Here is a 20,569-nt window from a genome sequence, read left to right as displayed (position 1 = left end):
CTCTCTCTCTCTCTCACACACACACACACACACACACACACACACACACACACACACACACACACACACACACACACACACACACACACACAGTTACGTACTAATTTTTATTATTTATTTATTTTATTTTTCTTGATTTTTTTTTTTCTCCCATTCACTGCATTTTGTTGTAACTGATAAATAAGCTGATATTTGGTCAATATCATTAATAATATTTTTAAATTTTATTTATCAATTTAACAATTTTAAATTAAACTTTTGCAAAAACTTTTAATTTTGAAGTTATGTAATAGGATGTTAATTTTCATTAACATCATATTACATAACTTCAAAATTATTTTAATAAAAAAGCATATGTGTTAACATAAATCTTAATTATAATTTGTAATTATGTAAATATTTATGTTACCGAGATGCCAGCATATTAAGAGCTAACAAAACATGACACAATCGTGATAATTTATTTATTGCTGACCATTTATATTGTTGTTTCTGAAGGTCTCAGCTCTGTGCATTTCAAAAACTAGTGTACCCATTCTGCAATGAATCTGTGTTCGCTAACATGTAAAAGCGAGTACCTTTTTATATTAGTGATTTCTGTCCCTTCTGTAATGCCTTTCGGACAGCAAATAAGATATGGTTACATAAATTTGAAATGTCATTAAAATAAGTTTGTTTTTGTGTGATACGAATATTTATTTGCTTTCTTTTGTAATATCATTTGTAATTATAAGTTTTCTTTTATACTTTGAATTATCCATTAAATGGAATTTTAAATTATTCTACTTTGCAGGCACTGAAAGCATACTTGCAGCAGAATAACGAACAAATAGACACTGTTGTAGCCCTTGTTCGAGGTAAACTTCCTAAGCAGAATCGAATCAGTTTGGGAGCATTAGTTGTACTGGATGTTCATGCTAGAGATGTTCTTAGCTTGCTTGTAGACCAAAAAATTGCAAATGATAATGACTTTTTGTGGTTAAGTCAGTTGAGATACTACTGGGTGGTAAGTTATAAAACTTCATTTCTATATGTTTCTGATCTCCTTTTTTATTTTATATGTTGTGGAACTTAAATAATAATCTGAAAGCAAGTTTTGACTTTTATATGTTATAATCCTATTACAGTGAGCATAAATTCTCAGGGAGCACAAATCATTTTTTGTACAAAATTTCATTCTAATGAATATTGCTTAGCATTATTTTAAATATTTATAAACATTTTAAATATTTCAGATTCAACTTCAGTTCATTGTCATTGCCTTGGAATAACAAATGAGATTATTAAAAAGTAACTTAAATGCAGCTGATACAATGACTTCAGTCCTAGAGATTGTGCATGTCTATACACATATCCAACTCATGATATGTATTTCACAGTCGTGCATTTTTGCTTTGGCTTGATTACAGGTTATGTTTCTGAATCCCAAAGTAGATTCACAAATGTCATTTGTAAATAAGCAATTAGTTTAATATACCATATGTTCTGGATCTAGGGTTTCTGAACATTCTGGAGTTAATAAACAGATTGTTTCATTTAAAATGTTGATTTAAGGTGTTTTAATTTAGTTAAAGTGCATTAATTTAGTCTAATTTTTAGACTCTTTAAAATATAACTTCTTTGTCTTTATTCAGTGAAATGTTGATTATCATATCCATAATCTTCACAAAATTGACTCTTAAAAGATATACACTAAGTGCCCAGCTTATTATACTGATCTAATAGCGAGTAGAACCCCGTTTAATACTGATCCTTATATACTGATCTAATAGTGAGTAGCGCCTCCATTAACCATCAGAAAAGGCTTAAGTCATTAGGACATCAACTCATAAGGTGTTGAAATTGTTCCATAAGGTTGCTAGCCCATGCACACTTGGATGCATCCTGCAGTTACCACAGATTGGGCAGCAGTATTAGCATTAGTTGAGGCATATAATGCAAGAAAGCAAGCATCAGCCAAAAAAACCAAAAAAACTTCCCATTTTGCCTATCCAGTCACTCCAAATGTTTGTCTAGTTCAGCCTTAAATTTATTTAAGCTATCAACTGGTTGGTGGAAAAGACTTCCATCCCTTGTGGTGGAGGTTGATAGCCTAAATAAGTTTAAGGCTCAGCTGGACAGGTATTTTGAACGAACAGAGGGGTGAAGTGGAAGTGGGTTTTTTTTTTTTTTTTTTTTTGGTGATGCTGCATAAGCTTGCTTTCTTGCATCAAATGCCTCTACTAATGCTAATGCTAACTTCCACAACAACAGATGGAAGTCTGTTCCAGCAATCAACTACCCACTGGCTAAAGGCAAACTTCCGCACAAACTTCCGCACATCTACTGTCTTTCCTCAATTTCAATCTATGCCCCCTCAGGTTCTTACTCTGAGCAAGTGGAAGAATCCCATCAGCATTCGGCCTGCTCAAATCATTCAAGGCCTTATACACCTCAATCAGATCACCTCGCATGTGCCTAGTCTTCAGATGCTGCAACTTGCAGAACTTAAGCCTTTCTTCATAAGTGCACCCCTTTGTTTCTCTCACCAATCTTGTTTCCCTTCTCTGTATTCATTCTAGAAACTCTATATCCTTCCTAAAATTAGGCCTCCAGACCTGTACACAGTACTCAAGGTGTGGCCTGACCATTGCCTTATACAAAGGGATAATCACCTCCTTGTTTCTGCTAGCAAAATTCCTATCTATTTATTGACCAGACTCCCATGACCTGCTCTGGAAGTGCATCTGCACTCAGAGAACTTCATATCTGACTGCACAATTACCCCCAGATCTTTTTCATTCTCCACTTCCCTGAGTGTAGTACCAAACAGTTGGTATATTTCTCTTGGGTTACTGCTACCCATATGCAGTACTTTGCGTTTGTCAATATAAAACTTCAGTTGTCACTTCTCAGCCCATCTGCCTAACTTTTCTACATCCTGTTACAGTAGCATACTGTCTTTAGTGTCATTAACAACTCTGCCAACCTTTATATCATCTGCAAACTTGGACATTAAGCCTGATATACCTTCATCGATATCACTAATAAATGCACAAAACAACAATGGGCTTAGTACCGAACCCTGGGGGACTCCACTAATGACATTAGTCCATACAGAGCAGTGTTCATTTATTACCACCCTCTGCTGTCTCCCACTCAACCATCTCTTTATCCATTGCAGAAACTTGCTCTTAATGCCATACCACTCCAATTTGTACAGCAGTCTTCCATGTGCAACAGTATCAAAAGCTTTCCTGAAATCCAAGTAGATGATATCAAAATTATGTTTTGCTTCCAGTTCCTTTGTGACCACATCGTAGTATCCAATCAAATTGGTCAGACAAGACTTCCTCTTAACAACCCTATGCTGTGTCAATTATTATTGCAGTCTTTTCTAGGTGATCCTGTATAATGCGTCTTTAACCAGTGACTCCATTATTTTCCCTGGAAAGAAGTTAAAGTAACAGGTCTATAATTATTTGTATCACCCTTTGAACCCCCTTTGTTTGCTATTGCTATTGGGTTTTTTTAGGAGCATTAGCAACTAAGGCCATATTGCTCCGGGAAATGCGGTGGTCATTCCCTGACCTTTCCGCATCCTCCATATTTGGTGGTGACAGGCTCGAACCCCGGTCTAATCAAGAAGCCTGTGCTACGCACTGCTGCTCCTTCCCACCTGGCTACGGAGGCGCCTACCCCCTTTGTGAATTGGGAATACATTTGCACATCTCCAGTCCATGGGGACCTCCCCTAAATCTAAGGATGCTCTCCTAATTATGGCTAAGGGTTTGCTAACTTGCCTCACTGCCTCCTTCAATATAACTAGATAGATTCCATCCATCCCAGGTGCCTTTTTTATGTTTAACTTGAACAATTTCTCCTCCACTTTGCTCTCAGTTATTACAAAATCACTTAGCTTCCTGTTAGTTTGATCAACTTCTGGCATTTCTCTCCTTGAATAACACCTCATGTGTGAATGTAGATGCAAAATACTCATTCAATTTATCAGTTACTTGAGCAGGATTATCAATACTCGAACCATCTACGTTAAATGGACCAATCTGTTTCATCCCCTTCTTTCTAGAGTTTACATAATGAAGAACTCTTTGCTGGTTTTTTTTGCATTCTTTGCTAAAGATTTCTCACAATCTGCCTTTTCCTGCCTAACCTGCTTAGTGACTTGATTTCAGACTAGCTTATATCTGCTATAGGCTTCTCTATTGCTTGATAATTTATATGCATCCCATTAATTTTCTTCTCTGTCATGAGCCTCATTAACTCACCTGAAATCCATTTAAACCTGAACCTTGAACAGCATTTCTTGGTTGGTATGAAAAGCCTAGTAGCCTCCAAGATTAAGTCTTCGAAGGCTTACCATTTAGAATTCATTGTTAGTAACATCATCAGTTGATCGCACTTTATAGAATTTAAAAACTGTCTGAGACCACTGTAGTTACCTTTAGGAAAGCAAAAACCCTTCTCTTTACCCTTGATCATAGTTACATCTTTAAGTAAATCCCACATCTGTACACTGTGACCACTATCACCTAGTGGTTCCTTTATCTGCAAATTCTTAATGCATGAATAATCACTGCTGATAATCAGATCAAGTATTATTCCCTCTGGTTGCCTCTCAAACATATTGCTGTAGAAAACAGTCCTCCAGTAAGTCCACAAAACTCTTGCTAGTGTGCAAGTGACCATTCCGCAAGTTCCAGTCAATATCTGTAAAGTTAAAATCCCCCATTACAAGACATTCTGATTTACTGGCCCACTCTGTTTCTCTGCACAACTGTTCATCGTACTCATCAGAGTCATTAAGTGTATGGCACACTCCTAGTCTCATTTTCCCTTTCCCAGTGTTTGTGTCACACCAGACTAAACATTGCACTGTCCACCCATGTCAACTGGATGCACTTCCTTAGATTTTGTGTTAATTAACACTATAACCTCTCCTCCCTTCCTACCCTGTCTATCCTTTCTGTACACACTGTATTCCCCAAATTCTAATTCTGCACTGCTTATATCTGTATGACACCATGTCTGTGATATCCCAACAATATATGCCTTTGATGCTTTTATCAGCACTTCAAATTCATCAAATTTATTTACTATACTTCTAGCATTTGTGTACATGCAAGTGTACATGCACCTGTTCTTACTCCTAGGTACTCTAACATAACCCATGTATTTATTTGTTCCTTATGAAATCCCCAGCAACTTGCTCTCTAGGCTGCTGCTCATTATAATAGAAGCAGTGCAAGAATCACTTTCGTGTCTTCCTGCAGCTGCTGTTACTCTTTTATTCTATGAATCCCCCCCCCAAGCTAGAAGTATTCCGACCCACCTAACACAGTCTCGATAGCATCAGCAAATATTCTTGCACCCTTTCTATTTAAGTGTGTGCCATCCCTGGAGAAGCAATCTCTCTGTTAACAAGCACAAACCACACTAAGAAAAGTTCTACCCTATGGGTCTTGTACAATCTCTCCAGGGCCGAATTGATTTACTAGGCTTGATCATATATTCCCTCCTATCGTGTCTGGGCAGAATTGTAGACACTATCAAATTTAACCCTAACTCACGACTTTATTTCAGCATTGATCTGTACTTGTTAGCAGTAATGGCTCTCTGTCACAAACAGCTCATTCCACACATCCCATAGATGCTGAGCAGGCTTGAGATCCAATGAGAAGACCTGTCAATTGGGTAAAAACTTAACTTTAGATGAGTGCATGTCAAAAAGAAGTTGTGGATTTATGAATACAGGAAATCCTCGACTTATGTAAGGCTTGCATTCCACGGAATGCTACTTAAGTCGGATTTTACCTAAGTTGGGAATTCCCCCATGCTTGTGCAGCATTCGCAACTGTGCTCACTGAATTGATGGAATCAAAAAAGAAATGTTCAACGAACATGTAAATAGAATTATTTATTGTATTTATTCAATTTTTTATCTCATGTGCAGGAAAAATTACAAATGCATGGAATTTAAAAATTATAAAATTCCAAAAAAAGACAGGAGAAAGGCATGATATCAGTAAGCTTTACCTTTCGAGCATCGTTGCGAGAATTGATGTCTTCAGCTGATAAGTGCACCGCTGTGGAGATTTAGATGCCACTCAACCTTACAAAAGAACATATTAATGGATGATTGGACGGTGGCTTTTTTCTTTTCATCGTAGATTTCTTTGTAGCAAGCAAGCATATTGTTAACCCCTCTGTTAACTTTTAAGAATCATTGGCTGTCAGGATCCATCTTCTCCATTGCCGATGCAATTGCATGAAATTCCATTGCCATCTCGGCTCCTCACTTGGTTCATCTCGATCTTCGTCAGCATTTTCTTCTTAGACTATCGCTGCCTGCGAGTCAATAAGTTCTTCGTTAGATAATTCCTTCTCTTCTTCCTCTGTTAACTCCTCCATGTCTTTGGCATCAACCTCCAACTGAAGTAGCTCTGCAACCTTTACAATCTTATCTGTAACCTCTTCATATGATTTGTCTTTTTCAAATGCTTCGAAGCCTTTTACATGCCATTGGCATATTTTCTTCCATGTGCCTTTTTAAACAACTTTTAGTAATTTCCACCCAGGCCTTATTAATGTTTAAGATGACGTGGTAAGTATTGTAAGATTTCCAAAAGTGTCTTAACGTAAAATTTTTCTCGTTGTCTACAGCAGACAGTGCCTGAGCAAACGTTGTGCATAAATAGTATTTTTTTTTTTTTTTTTTTTTTTTTATGCGAACCCCAAACACGAGAGGTATTAGAACCTATAGTACTTAGTACCGTGCTTGGGTTGGAGGTTGAGAAGACGAAAGAAGATATTTGTTGACATTGGACTTGAACTTCTGTAGATTGTAATTTTCAGGAAATACGTATGAAGGAAGGTTGTTCCAGAAAACGGCAGTTGAATGAATAAATGAGGAAGATGAAAAGTTGGTTCTGTGGATTTGAAGTTGGACAGTAAATGGATGTTGGATGGTGGCGGCACATTTTCGGACTGTTTTGAAAGAGAGAGCGGGAATTACAGAAGCCAATTCAGAAGAACAGTGCCCATGGAAGTATCTGTAGAAGAGGCATGCAGCAGAAACAGTACGTCTATGAGAAAGCGAGTGGAGAGACTCTGTTAGAGATAAATCATTAATTAACCTAACTGCCCTCTTCTGAATGGAATCAAGAAGCCTGAGAGAGGTTTTGGGGGCACCACCCCAGATGTGGGAACAATATTCCATGGCAGGGCGGATTTGTGATTTATACAGAGTGAGAAGCTGTTTGGAAGAAAAGTAACGCCGAGAGCGAAAGAGAAAACCAAGTTTTTTAGATGCAGAGGAAGCAATATTTGTAATGTGCTTGTGCCAAGAGAGATTAGAAGTCAGGGTAATCCCCAAAAGAGATATATCATTTTGCCTAGAAATCGGAGTGTCACCAAAGATAAGCATAGGAGCAGAAGAATCCTTTTTGCCAGATATAAGACAAGACTGAGTTTTAGAAGGGTTGAAATCAACTAAGTTGTCTTTGCCCCACTGGAGAATTACCTGAAGATCGGCATTTAGGGAATTGGCAGCAGATTTTCGAGAACTTGAAGCTGATTGAGCAGGACAAGGTTTCTCAAAATGGAAAGTTGAATGCAATGTGCTATCATTGACAAAACTATGGATCGGATTTCCAGTCAATGGAAGAAGGTCATTGATATACAAGAGGAAAAGAGTGGGGGAAAGAACTGAACCTTGGGGGACACCGGCATTAGTGGAGAAGTTAGAAGACAGAGAGCCATCTACCATCACCCTCAGTGAGCGATCAGAGAGAAAACTGGATAACCAATTACTAAAAATAGTTGGCAAACCATAAGATGGAAGCTTGTTTAGAAGACCTTTATTCCAAACACGATCAAAAGCCTTTGAGATGTCAAGAGCAACTACTTGTGTTTCACCAAACCTTTCCATTGAATTAGTCCATAAATGGGTAACATAAGCCAGAATATCACCAGTGGATCGACACTGACTGAATCCATACTGGCGATCGATGATCAGACGGAAGGTTTCTAGGTAGTTTAAGAGTTGGCGGTTAATTGATTTCTCCATTACTTTAGAAAGAGTAGAAGTAATTGCAATGGGACGATAATTGGATGGGAGGGATTTGTCACCCTTTTTAGGAATGCTTTTAAATTCGAAATAACACCCTGATCCATAGGTTGGATGAGTGAAGTAATGTTTGGCAGTAGATATATGACTCTCACTTTTGAATTGAAATCATCTAGATGCATAGGATGTCCAGGGGCATTATTTAATAGAAGCAAAATATTGAAAGGAATGTTGTTGTCTTTACGATATTTTTCAACCTCTGGAATGAAGCAGCATTTAAACCAATTGTTATCCATGCTCTCTGTTTTGATCGGAAAAACACAGGTAGGGTGGCTTTATTGATGCCCTTAAATGCACAAGGATTTCCTGAATGGTATACAAGCAGTGGTTTCAATCTGTAATCTTCCGCTGAATTGGCCCCAAGTAAGAGCGTGGTCCTATCTTTTGAAACCTGGCATTGAATTTTTATCTTTGGCAATGTATGTTCGATATACAGAATTTTTTTCCCAATACCCAGCAGTCTCATCAACATTAAAAATTTGCTGCATTCAATAGCCACCTTCATCAATAATTTTTTTGAATACATCACAAAATTTCTCTACAGCTGCAGAATTGGCACTGTCAACTTCACCGCATACTTTAACATTGTGGAAACCAGCACGATACATGAACGTATTAAACCACCCATTGCTTGCTACGAACTTGGTTTGGGGTTCGCCATACTTATCCTTAATATCTTTATAAAGACATGTTGCTTTTGCCTGAATGATCATTAGACTCAGGGGCACCTGCTTCTGAATCTGATTTTCCATCCATATTATTAACAGCTGTTCCATCTTCGATATAGCACCTGAATACTTTTTGTGATCACTGTTGATCTTAAGTGCGTTGATCCTTTGACATGTTGCTTTATATGCGCACTGTCCTTTAAAATAGTATTCACTTTTGAAGCAGCAAGACCTAATTCCCTTGCAATAGCATTAGCATTAGTAGAGGCATATGATGCAAGAAAGCAAGCTTATGCAGCATCAGCCAAAAAAAAAAAAAAAAAATCACTCCCATTTCACCCCTCTGTTCATTCAAAATACCTGTCCAGCTGAGCCGTAAATTTATTTAGGCTAACATCTTCCACAACAAGGGATGGAAGTCTGTTCCACCAACCATCTACCTGCTGGCTAAAGGCAAATTTCCGCACATCTATCCTACATCTGTCTTTCCTCAATTCGAATTTATGCCCTCTCAGGTGATTATTCTGAGCAAAAGGAAGAATCCCATCGGCTTCGAGCATTCTCAAACCATTCAAGGCTTTATACACCTCTGTCAGACCACCTCGCTGGTGCCTAATCTCCAGACACTGTAATTTGTAAAATTAAGCCTTTCTTCATGGCCACTTCTGTAGCTAGGTAGGCAGGGCATTGCATGCCACATGCTTCTTGATTATACCGGGGTTCAAGCCCGTGACCACCAAATACGTAGGATGAGGAAAGGTCAGGGAATGACCACCGCATATCCTCGGAGCAATATGGCCTTAGCTGCTAATGCTCCTAAAACCAAATAACAAACAAACAATAACAAACCTCTCTTCATAAGAGCAAACCTTTGTTCCATTCACTAATCTTGTTGCCCTTCTCTGTACACGTTCCAGCAGCTCTACATCCTTCTTGAAATGAGGCCTCCAGACCTGTATACAGTACTCCAGGTGTGACCTGACCATTGCCTTATACAAGGGAATAATCACCTCCTTATCCCTGCTAGAAAAATTCCTATATATCATCAACAATACAGCATGAGCTACTCTTGCAGCCCGTCTGCACTGCTCAGAAAACTTCATATCTGCCTGCACAATTACCTCCAGGTCCTTTTCATTCTCCACCACTGTCAGTGTAGTATCACAGAGTTGATACGTTGCTCTTGCGTTGCTGTTTCCCATATGTAGTACTTAACATTTGTCAATGTTAAACTTCATTAGCATTAGCATTAGTAGAGGCATTTGATGCAAGAAAGCAAGCTTATGCAGCATCAGCCCAAAAGAAAAAAAAAAAAAAAAAACCCACTTTCACTTCACCCCTCTGTTCGTTCAAAATACCTGTCCAGCTGAGCCTTAAACTTATTTAGGCTATCAACCTCCACCACAAGGGATGGAAGTCTGTTCCACCAACCAACCACCCGCTGGCTAAAGGCAAATTTCCGCACTTCTATCCTACATCTGTCTTTCCTCAATTTGAATTTATGCCCTCTCAGGTGATTTTTCCGAGCTAGAGGAAGAATCCCATCAGCATTGAGCATGCTTAAACCATTCAAGGCCTTATACACCTCTATCAGATCACCTCGCTGGTGTCTAGTCTCCAGACACTGTAATTTGCAAAACTTAAGCCTTTCTTCATAAGAGTTCCCCTTTGTTCCATTCACTAATCTTGTTGCCCTTCTCTGTACTCGTTCCAGCAGCTCTACATCCTTCTTGAAATGAGGCCTCCAGACCTGTATACAGTACTCTAGGTGTGGCCTGACCATTGCCTTATACAATGGAATAATCACCTCCTTATCCCTGCTGAAAAAATTCCTGTATATCATTGACAATACTCTATGAGCTACTCTTGCAGCCCATCTGCACTGCTCAGAGAACTTCATATCTGCCCTGCACAATTATCCCCAAGTCCTTTTCATTTCTACCACTGTCAGTGTAGTACCACAGAGTTGATACGTTGCTCTGGGGTTGCTGTTTCCCATGTGGAGTACTTTACATTTGTCAATGTTAAACTTCATTTGCCACCTCTCAGCCCATCTGCTGAACCTTTCCAGATCCTGTTGCAGCAGCATAGTGTCAGTAGTGTCCTTGACAACCCTGCCAACCTTTGTATCGTCTGCAAACTTGGACATTAAGCCGGATATACCATCATCAATATCATTTATAAATACAGAAAACAATAATGGACCCAACACTGAGCCCCGAGGGACTCCACTAATAACATTAGTCCACGATGAGCAGTGTCCATTGATTACTACTCTCTGTCTTCTCCCCCTGAACCATCCCTTCATGCACCTCCGTAGCCAGGTGGGAAGGAGCGGCAGTGTGCAGCACACGCTTCTTGATTAGACTGGGGTTTGATCCTGTCACCACCAAATACGGAGGATGCGGAAAGGTCAGGGAATGACCACTGCATATTCACGGAGCAATATGGCCTTAGTGGCTAATGCCCCTAAAAACCAAATAACAAACAAACCATCCCTTTATCCATAGCAGCAATTTGCCTCTAATGCCACACTGCTCCAATTTGTGCAGCAGTCTTCCATATGCAACAGTATCAAAAGCCTTTCTAAGATCCAAATATATAATATCAGAGTTATTCCCTGCATCCAGTTCTTTTGTGACTGCATCATAATATCCAATCAAATTGGTCAGGCAAGACTTTCCCTTAACAAAACCATGCTGTGTCCGAGCTATAACTGAAATCTTGTCTAGATGATCCTGCAGTGCTTCTTTAATCAGTGCCTCCATTAATTTTCCTGGAACAGAAGTTAAACTCACAGGTCTATAATTACTTGTGTCAGCCTTTGATCCACCTTTGTGAATTGGGGTCACATTTGCACATCTCCAGTCTATGAGTACCTTCCCCGAGTCCAAGGAAGCTGACAAACTTTGCCCCACTTTGTACTTCTTAATTATTTTCATCTTCATTTCTAAATCAATTTTGTTTCATTTTCTGGCACTACCACCACTTGCATTTTTTTCGTTGGTCGCTTTAACTTCATCATTGCAATGCAGAAATAGGAATGAAGAGAAGTTTCTAAAAATTTGTATTTTATATGATTGAAGATTTCAGTGAAGGGAACACATTCCACCATAATAACGTAAAAACCCACACATTGCAGTTATCGGTATTATCGCAAATGCAATAAGATTGAGTTTACTACCTGTTTATAATTAGTTGCAAGAATAGAAAAGCCCAGTATGCCGGAAAGTGCAAATTGTTTTTTGGTCGTAACCAGAAACGTGCTTTAGAAAAATATCACAAAGTCATTCAAAATTTATTTTTATAACTGGAACATATGATAATGATGAAAGGCTAGTGCAATTTCCATTTTAAATATGACCTTTAAGAGAGAGAAACCACTTAGTAATATAGTGAAATTTTCAACTTCGAGGACTTTGAACGAATTACAACAAACAACAACAAAAAAAACAACAGTGTGTTATTGGATTCAAATTATGATATTGTCATGATACCTCTGTTTATTCCTGCGGGATGCCAGATATGTTTCCACAATTTTTTTAAAGTTTGCACGGGCTGGAAAAAACATATGTAAAGTCGAATTTCCGTATGTCGAGTATTATGTAAGTCTGGGAGTTCCTGTATTAGCATACATGGAAACATTTTTGAAATCTTGTCCTTGTTCATGGAAAGATGTCAGCTGAAAAATGCCAAGAAATTCTTAAAGCTAAGTTGGTCAAATTCTGCCTTCTTTATGAAAATTTTGCTGGCAGTACCATAGATGGTACAGGAGTAATGCAGAAATTTTGCCACCTTTAGGGCATTATTCATCATTTGTGCTTAGTGCATGGAATGCAATTGGCTATTGTAAAAATTATTTATAGAAAATACATTATCAATGATGATTGTTCAGATGAAGAGTGAGAATGATAAAGGTATGGAGAAAATAATTGATGTGCCATTTCAAAATGATATGTTGCATTCTAGTATCAATACATTAATTGCCAAGATTCGAAAATTGTAAAAATGTTTAGAAAATCTGCTACAAAAAATGATAAAGTGCTACAGATAAATGTTGTTGAATGACTTGGGAAAGAAAAATCATTAATTATTGACTCAAAAACGATGTGGAATAGTTTATTGACTATGCTGGAGCATTTTTTATGAAGTTAGAGACTGTATAAGAAAGCCTTATCGAAATGGGAAATTGTTTTAACTTCACTCAAGATGAATTGGTATATAATGTGATATCTGCTCTAAAGCCAGTAAAAGTTGCTGTAGAAACACTTTGTTGCGAGGATGCAAATTTTAGTGCAAATGTCAGATTAAAATTTTTGTTAGATGAATTACAAGACAGAATAGCACTCTATGTAAAGAACTTAAGGAAGAATTAACTGATAATATTTTAAGGAAGAATTAATTAAATACATAAAAGAAAGACAAACCAACTATTCTGACATGTTGAAGTTTCTTCACAATATAGATGAAATCTATAAAGATGATGACTACAATATATTCAATAAAACATCTAAAATGACTATGAAAAAACTAATAATAGAAGAAACAGCAGAATGCCTGAATGTATATGATGAGAATAAAAATTGTAATGACCATGAATCTGATGAAGATGGCAATGATGTTTTAATGCCAAAAGTGCCCACCAGTTCACTAACAGTGAAAAAAATACATCATCTAATGATTAAGCAAAGCGTTAGTTCTGAGGTAGAAAACACAACAAATATTCAAGATACTACAAAAGATATCAGAAAAATTGCATGAAAAGAAATAAAGATATTTTGTGAGGAAAAAGTAAGAGGAAAATATTTATAACTGGTTTATAAATACTTAATGACAATCTGTCCAACAAGTGTTGAATCAGAAAGAGCATTTTTGGCAGCAGGATTGACCTGCACCAAAATCAGGTAAAAATTAAATTATGAAGGCCTTGATGCTTTATGCTTATTACAAGCATATTTTAATGGCTAAAGTGAATTAAAAAATCATTAAAAAAGTTCTTTAAATAAAATATTAATTTATTGTGATAGAATCCAAAAGCCGTGTAATGAATGAAATAAAACTTTCCAAAATCATATTGAATTTGCTAATAATTAGCCAGTATTTATACTGGTAATGGAAAAATCAGTAATTTTGTAATCCATAACTCCAGTTAAATATTATTATGATGTATCATCTCTCCAATCAAATTATTTACTCTGCTGTAACTTTTAGTAACCTTCTGTAACAGAATTAACATGTAACTTCTGTCTTTAATTAACATGTAACTTCTGTCTTTAATTAACATGTAACTTCTGTCTTTCATTAACATTTTTATAATTAACTGACAATTTAGCCAGTGTTAGAATGAAGTACAGGGATTTTCCTGTACAGGTAAGACTCGGTTTACACTGCTTCAATCTATGCCCACTTCACTTTTGCGCCTCTCATAGGTCACGATTGGAGGGGGTGATGAGTCATGACTCTGTCCAACTTCCTAGACACAGATGGTCCCGACATTGTAATAAAACTTATGTTGTAATAAAACTATAATATTAAATGATAAACTATGGCCTAAAATTTAAATAAGTAAACAAAAAAAAAAAAAAATGGAATATAAAATGCAACGAGAAAAAGCAAATTACAGTCTGTCCTCGTATAGCACGATAGTTGTGTTCCTAGAAACCCTCGTGCAATGCAAAATCGTGCAATATAAACAACAGGCCCTATGGGAAAAGTGGGGTTAGGTGCTGACCACCCAAGATTGAACACACATTTGGAACCAAAACATTACCAAACACAATAAATAATCGGGTAGTTTTAATCGTTATAAAATACGTAAGTATTTTATAACGATTAAAATACGTAATAAAAAATATTTTTATTATAATATAATAAATAATAAAAAATATTTATTTTTTATTATTTATTTAAATAATAAAAAGTTATTAATAAAATAGTAAAAAAATTATTATATTAAATAAAATAGTCGTAATAAAATATTGCTAATGCTTTTACTTCTATCGTAAGCAAACTTGTTTTTTGTTTGATTTTCTATCCAAACAGATGACAGCTGTTTCATCTCTTCCAATTCTTTGTGTCTTAATCTAATGGATTTAATTACACTTCCTATGAAAGTTGTTTTTATTTTCTCTGCATTCTTTCTAATTCTTGCCGTTGCCTCATTTCGGTCTGTAGCATGTGCAATATCACATGGTCTTTCATTTTGCTCAAAGCATTTCACAATTTCATTTTTTTTCCTCTATCGACAGAGGCGGACTGGCCATAAGCCTTACCCGGGAAATCCCGGTGGGCTGGAGGCCGGTGTGATTTTGGCCATAAACCGTAGTATGAGGCCACTATAAATTTTCCCAGGTAAGAATTTTTGACCCAGTCTGCCTCTGTTTATCGATATTGCTTTTTTTTTTTTTTTCTCTGAATCTGCAGTGTCTTCACCAGGACGCTTCCTTTTCACACCTTTTAAGTATTTTACTCATTTTTAGGGAATAAAGCACAATTACAAAACGAGGAGGCATGCTTGATACACATAAACAAAGCTGCGCCCGTGTAGCAACTGAATAAACAACACCGTAAAGGCCGAGATACACTATTAACACCTCACATTTTACTAAAGCACATTTCTGGGGGTTACTACCATAAAACAATTTCCAGTTGCGTTTCTGCTAGTGGAATCTGTTATAAACTGGTAGTAAACTCCATCTAATTGCATTTGCGATTATATCGATAGCTGGAATTGTGTTGGTTTTTACGTTATTATGGTGAAGTGTGTTTCCCCTTCACTGATATAAAAAACATAAATACATTTTCAGAATCTTCTCTTCATCCCTATCCTGTTGCGTTCGGTTGGGGTGATTCTGCATTCGACTGCCATTTTTTGTAAACACAAAGGCGAATCGTGCATAAGTGAATTCAGTTCGTGTTATATAAGATATCGTTCCCCTATTTATAAATCGTGTATGATCGAATTCGTGTAATGTAAACGCGTGTTATACGAGGACCGACTGTACTTTACTTTAACCACAGACTAAGAACTGCAAGTGAACTTACAAACATACACTGGTGTCTAGAGTACAGGACGCTGAAAGGTTAAGTCTGGTTGGTCCCACTCCTACTCTCCAGTCCCTTTAACAAGTGCATTCTTTTTCCCTCCTAGTTGCCCTCAGTTTTTCTAGCTGTTTGTGTTTGTAGTCCATCTTGCAGTCTTCTTTCCATTAATACATATTTTCAAATATTACAGATACTGTACATATCTACCACCATGCCCCCAAAACGTGTGTTATCAAGTGCTTCTGGACAAGAGACTATAAAACAACATAAATCATTGACAATTGAAGAAAAAATAGGAGTTATTCGGTGAATGGAGAAAGGTGAAACTCTGTCAGATATGTGTCGTGCCTTCAATTTAGCACTATCAACTGTAACAACTATGATGAAAAATGCTGAGACCACAAAGCAATTCTTCCCAATCAGCAGTCAATATTTGTGTGGGATCCTCTTACTACACCTATTCCTGGAATAAAACAGTCAAAAAATGGAAAAGCTGCTTGACCTGTGGATTGATGACATGACACAGCATCATCTTCCTCTAACAGAATCACTTATCAGGTATAAAGCAAAATCTTTGTTTGATGAGTTAAGCGGTGAAGAGGATGGTTTTTTAGATTCAAGAACAGAACAAAAATCCATAATGTTAAAATGTCAGGAGAAGCAGCTAGTGCTGATATTACAGCTGCAAATGAATTTCCAATTTATTTTCAAAAAGTCGTCGATGAAGAAAAGCTTACATTAGCATTAGCATTAGTAGAGGCATATGATGCAAGAAAGCAAGCTTATGCAGCATCAGCCAAAAAAAAACCCACTCCCATTTCACCCCTCCGTTCGTTCAAAATACCTATCCAGCTGAGCCTTAAATTTATTTAGGCTATCAACTTCCACAACAAGGGATGGAAGGCTGTTCCACCAACCAACTACTCGCTGGCTAAAGACAAATTTCCGCACATCTATCCTACATCTATCTTACCCCAGACTTCATTTTTAATGTAGACGAAATGGGCCTCTACTGGAAAAAGCTGCCCAACCGCACCTTCACTGCTCGTGAAGAATATTCTGCCCCTGGGTTCAAGGCAGCCCAGGATTGTTTGACTTTGTTGTTGGGTGGCAATGCTTCCATAATTTTCAGATTAAAACCTATGTTAGTTTACCATTCAGAAACACCATGTGCTATGGAGGGAATCACGAAAACACAGCTTTCTGTCTTCTGGCATTCCAACATAAAGGTCTGGGTTACGCAGACAATATTTAGTGACTGGTACATGTCGTATTTTTGACCGGAGGTAAAGGAGTTCTGTACAAAAAATACATTCCTCACAAGGTTTTGCTGCTTCTGGACAATGCTTCAAGATCAAGATTGTCTTCCTTCCACCAAACACAACCTCACTTTTACAACCTATGGATCAAGGAGCAATCTCCACCTTCAAGGCTTATTACTTATGGACAACACACGAGGGAATTTCTGAGGCTATTCAAGTGTCCAATAATGTCATGTTGAGAGACTACTGGAAGTCATACGACATTATGAAAGGAATCTCCAACATTTCAGCAGCATGGAGTAAAGTGTCAAAATCATGTATGAATAGTGTCTGGCATAAGCTTTGGCTTGACTGCATTCCGGGTTTGCAAGAGCACGACACTACCCTTGCATCAATAATAGAGAATGTGACAGAGATAGAAGGAAATAGGACTAGATGATGTAGAAATTGGTGACATAAATGAGCTCCTTGAGAGTCATGGTGAAGAGCTTTCAATGGAAGGTTCAGAACAGTTAGTTGAACAACTGTCCAAAGAAGACACAGAGGAAAGTGAAGCTGACTCTGCAATGCCAGTTAGGACACTAACAGTGAAATCAGTGCAAGAGAATATTGCTCTTATTAATAAAGGATGCGAGATCTTCTGTAGCAACGACCCCAACTGGGAGCAGAACTCAACTGTTAAGAGAGAAATTTGAGACAGTTCTATAGCCATATTATAACTTATTATCAGAAAATAAGAAAACCAAACAGACATCTATTCTATCATTTTTATAGCAGTAAATTTTCTTTCTTTTTCTTAAACATTATACAGTTTTCAATACATAAATTTCATAAAATAAAACATTTTTCAAGTATTTTGTGTTGATTACTGAAAATCTTGGAATGGATCCTAATGTATTTACATATGTTCCCATTATATTTTTGCTTCAGATTACATTTTACGCCGGAAATCTCAGGAAACTAACCCCGGCATAAACTTGAGTCCCACCTGTATTCAGCTGTAATCATTTGATTTGAGTTGCCTTGGCTTTAAACTGAAACACTCAACCCCTTGAATTTGATTTCTTTTACTCAAGTTATTTTTATAAACCTCACTCAAATGCTCTCTTTCTTTGTAAATATTACATATAGAGACATCATGAACAGAAATTTTTCAATATATGACTTTAATTTAGGAAAATGATATGCTGACACGAATGATAAATTCAACGCTGCCTTATGGGTATGAGTACTTGGGCAATACTGGTCGACTTGTCATTACACCTCTAACAGATCGCTGCTACCGTACATTATATGGTGCCTTACATCTCCATTTGGGAGGAGCTCCTGAAGGTCCTGCTGGCACAGGAAAAACTGAAACTACCAAAGATTTAGCAAAAGCAGTGGCTAAGCAGTGTGTTGTATTTAATTGTTCAGATGGATTGGATTACATTGCCTTGGGAAAATTTTTCAAGGTGAGTTATTTTAATTATTTTTTAAAAATTTTATTATAAAAATGATTAATCTGAAGGATTTTTACACCACTTTCTCAAAATAGTCACTAATATGTAAAGATGAAATATATTCCAAATATTGTATTCAGAATACACTGATGAGCCAAAACATTATGACCACCTACACAATACGATGTTGGTCTTCCACGTGCAGCCAAAACAGCTCGTACTCAGAGAGGCACGGATGCTACAAGATTTCTAAATTTGTCTTGTGGTATCTGGTACCAACACGTAACCAGCAGATTCTTTAACTCCTGTAATGACTATGGTTGAGATGCCACAGATCGGCAGTGCGTAGCACACGCTTCTTGATTAGATCGGGGTTCGAGCCCGTCACCACCAAATACGGAGGATGCGGAAAGGTCAGGGATTGACCACCGCATATCCCGGAGCAATATGGCCTTAGTTGCTAATGCTCCTAAAAACTAAATAACAACAACAGCCACAGATCGGAGTTACTGTTCCAACACAAACCACAGATGCTCGATGGGATTGATGTCTGGGGAATTTGGAGGCCAGGGAGGTACCTGGAAGTCTTCCTTATGTTCTGCGAACCAGTCTCGAACAATCTGGGCGGTGTGGCATGGTGCATTATCCTGCTGAAAGACGGCACTGCCAGAGGGAAAGACCGTTGCCATGAAAGGATGTACCTGGTGAGCAACGATGTTTAGGTTTGTGTTAGATGTCAGAATGCCCGGCACATGGATCACTGGACTCAGGGTATCCCAGCAGAACATCGCCCAAAGTATGACACCGCCACCACTGGCTTGTTTTCGTTCCACGGTGCATCCAGGCGCCATCACTTCCCCTGGTAAACGATGCACACATACCTGGCCGTCCTCATGGTGCAACAGGAAAAGTAATTCATCGGACCAGACAACCTTCTTCCAGTTTCGATGCTCACATGCCCATTTTAGGTGCCGTTGCCAGTGAACCGTGGTTAGCATGGGCACTCGGAGTGACCTGGGGCTATGCAGTCCCATTTTCAGCAGGGTTCGATGTACTGTGTGTTGTGACACATTACTCCTGTCACCAGCATTCCAATTATTGGCAAGTTTCCCTTCTCTTGCCATGTACCATCCAGGAGGGCCTTCACTCACCTTGAGCAATGATGAACTGTGGTCGTCCAACATCTCACCATTGATTCTTAGGTTTTCTCTCCTCGGACCACTTTCAGTAGGTACTAACCACAGCTGACTGGGTGCATCCCACCAGCTGTGCCGTTTCGGATATGCTCTGATCCAGTTGTCTGGACATTACAATTTGCCCTTTGTTAAACTCGCTTAAGTCCGCTGCTTTTCCCATCTGAAGAACAAGAGTAACACTGATTAACGGAGCTCAGTATTGGGTGTTTTTTTTACCATGTCCAGACCCGTGCACATGGCATAGTTCACCTGCAGTTGCTTCGATTTGCATAACGACTCACTGGTCATAATGTTTTGGCTCATTGGTGTAGTTAAAAGATATGCATTTTTTTATAATTTTTTGAACTCTTTTTGAAGAGTCACGATTGACTTTCCAGGAAAGTTTTTAAATTAGGCAGGCTATGCAACTAGTTTTTAAAAAAATTAGTCACATAATCATTGTAAACAAGGAATGACTCATGCTCTTAAAAGACAATGATCCTCATTATGTTTACAAACAGATTTTACATAAATTAATTTGTACTAAATTCTGGTTAAGTTTCCAGATGAATCTGTCTGATTCACACTTACCATCCTGAGAACATTCAGTCTTGCTAATGCTCATTTAGCTGGTGAAAAGACTAGTACTGGTTTATGTAAGTTTTATTTAAATAATTTTTTAAAAAAATAATTATTCTTAAAATAATTTTTATAATAAAATATATAAAAAAAAATTAATGTTCTCATGTGTTGAGGACCTTAGTACAGCTGAAACCCATAACAACGCGAGTCTACTTATAACACAATTCAAGCATGCTTTCCATTTTTCGTAAGTTGAAACATGTTTTTAATC

The 20,569-nt window shown here is 37.6% G+C and overlaps 1 protein-coding gene across 1 annotated transcript in view; it reads left to right on the top strand.

Annotated features, from left to right (window-relative positions):
• Dhc36C (Dynein heavy chain at 36C) overlaps nucleotides 1–20,569 on the top strand; it is a 592,122-nt gene that overhangs the window by 66,668 nt on the left and 504,885 nt on the right. Inside the window, exons 11-12 of the mRNA XM_090380456.1 lie at nucleotides 794–1,006; nucleotides 18,275–18,553. Coding sequence (XP_090236582.1) covers nucleotides 794–1,006; nucleotides 18,275–18,553 — 492 coding nt within the window. The remainder of the gene's footprint in view (nucleotides 1–793; nucleotides 1,007–18,274; nucleotides 18,554–20,569) is intronic.

Source organism: Mastigoproctus giganteus, chromosome 8, assembly GCF_048544385.1.
Source record: "Mastigoproctus giganteus isolate SK-2022 chromosome 8, ASM4854438v1, whole genome shotgun sequence".
Lineage (NCBI taxonomy): Eukaryota > Metazoa > Arthropoda > Arachnida > Uropygi > Thelyphonidae > Mastigoproctus > Mastigoproctus giganteus.
This window is presented reverse-complemented; position numbering and strand designations above follow the sequence as displayed.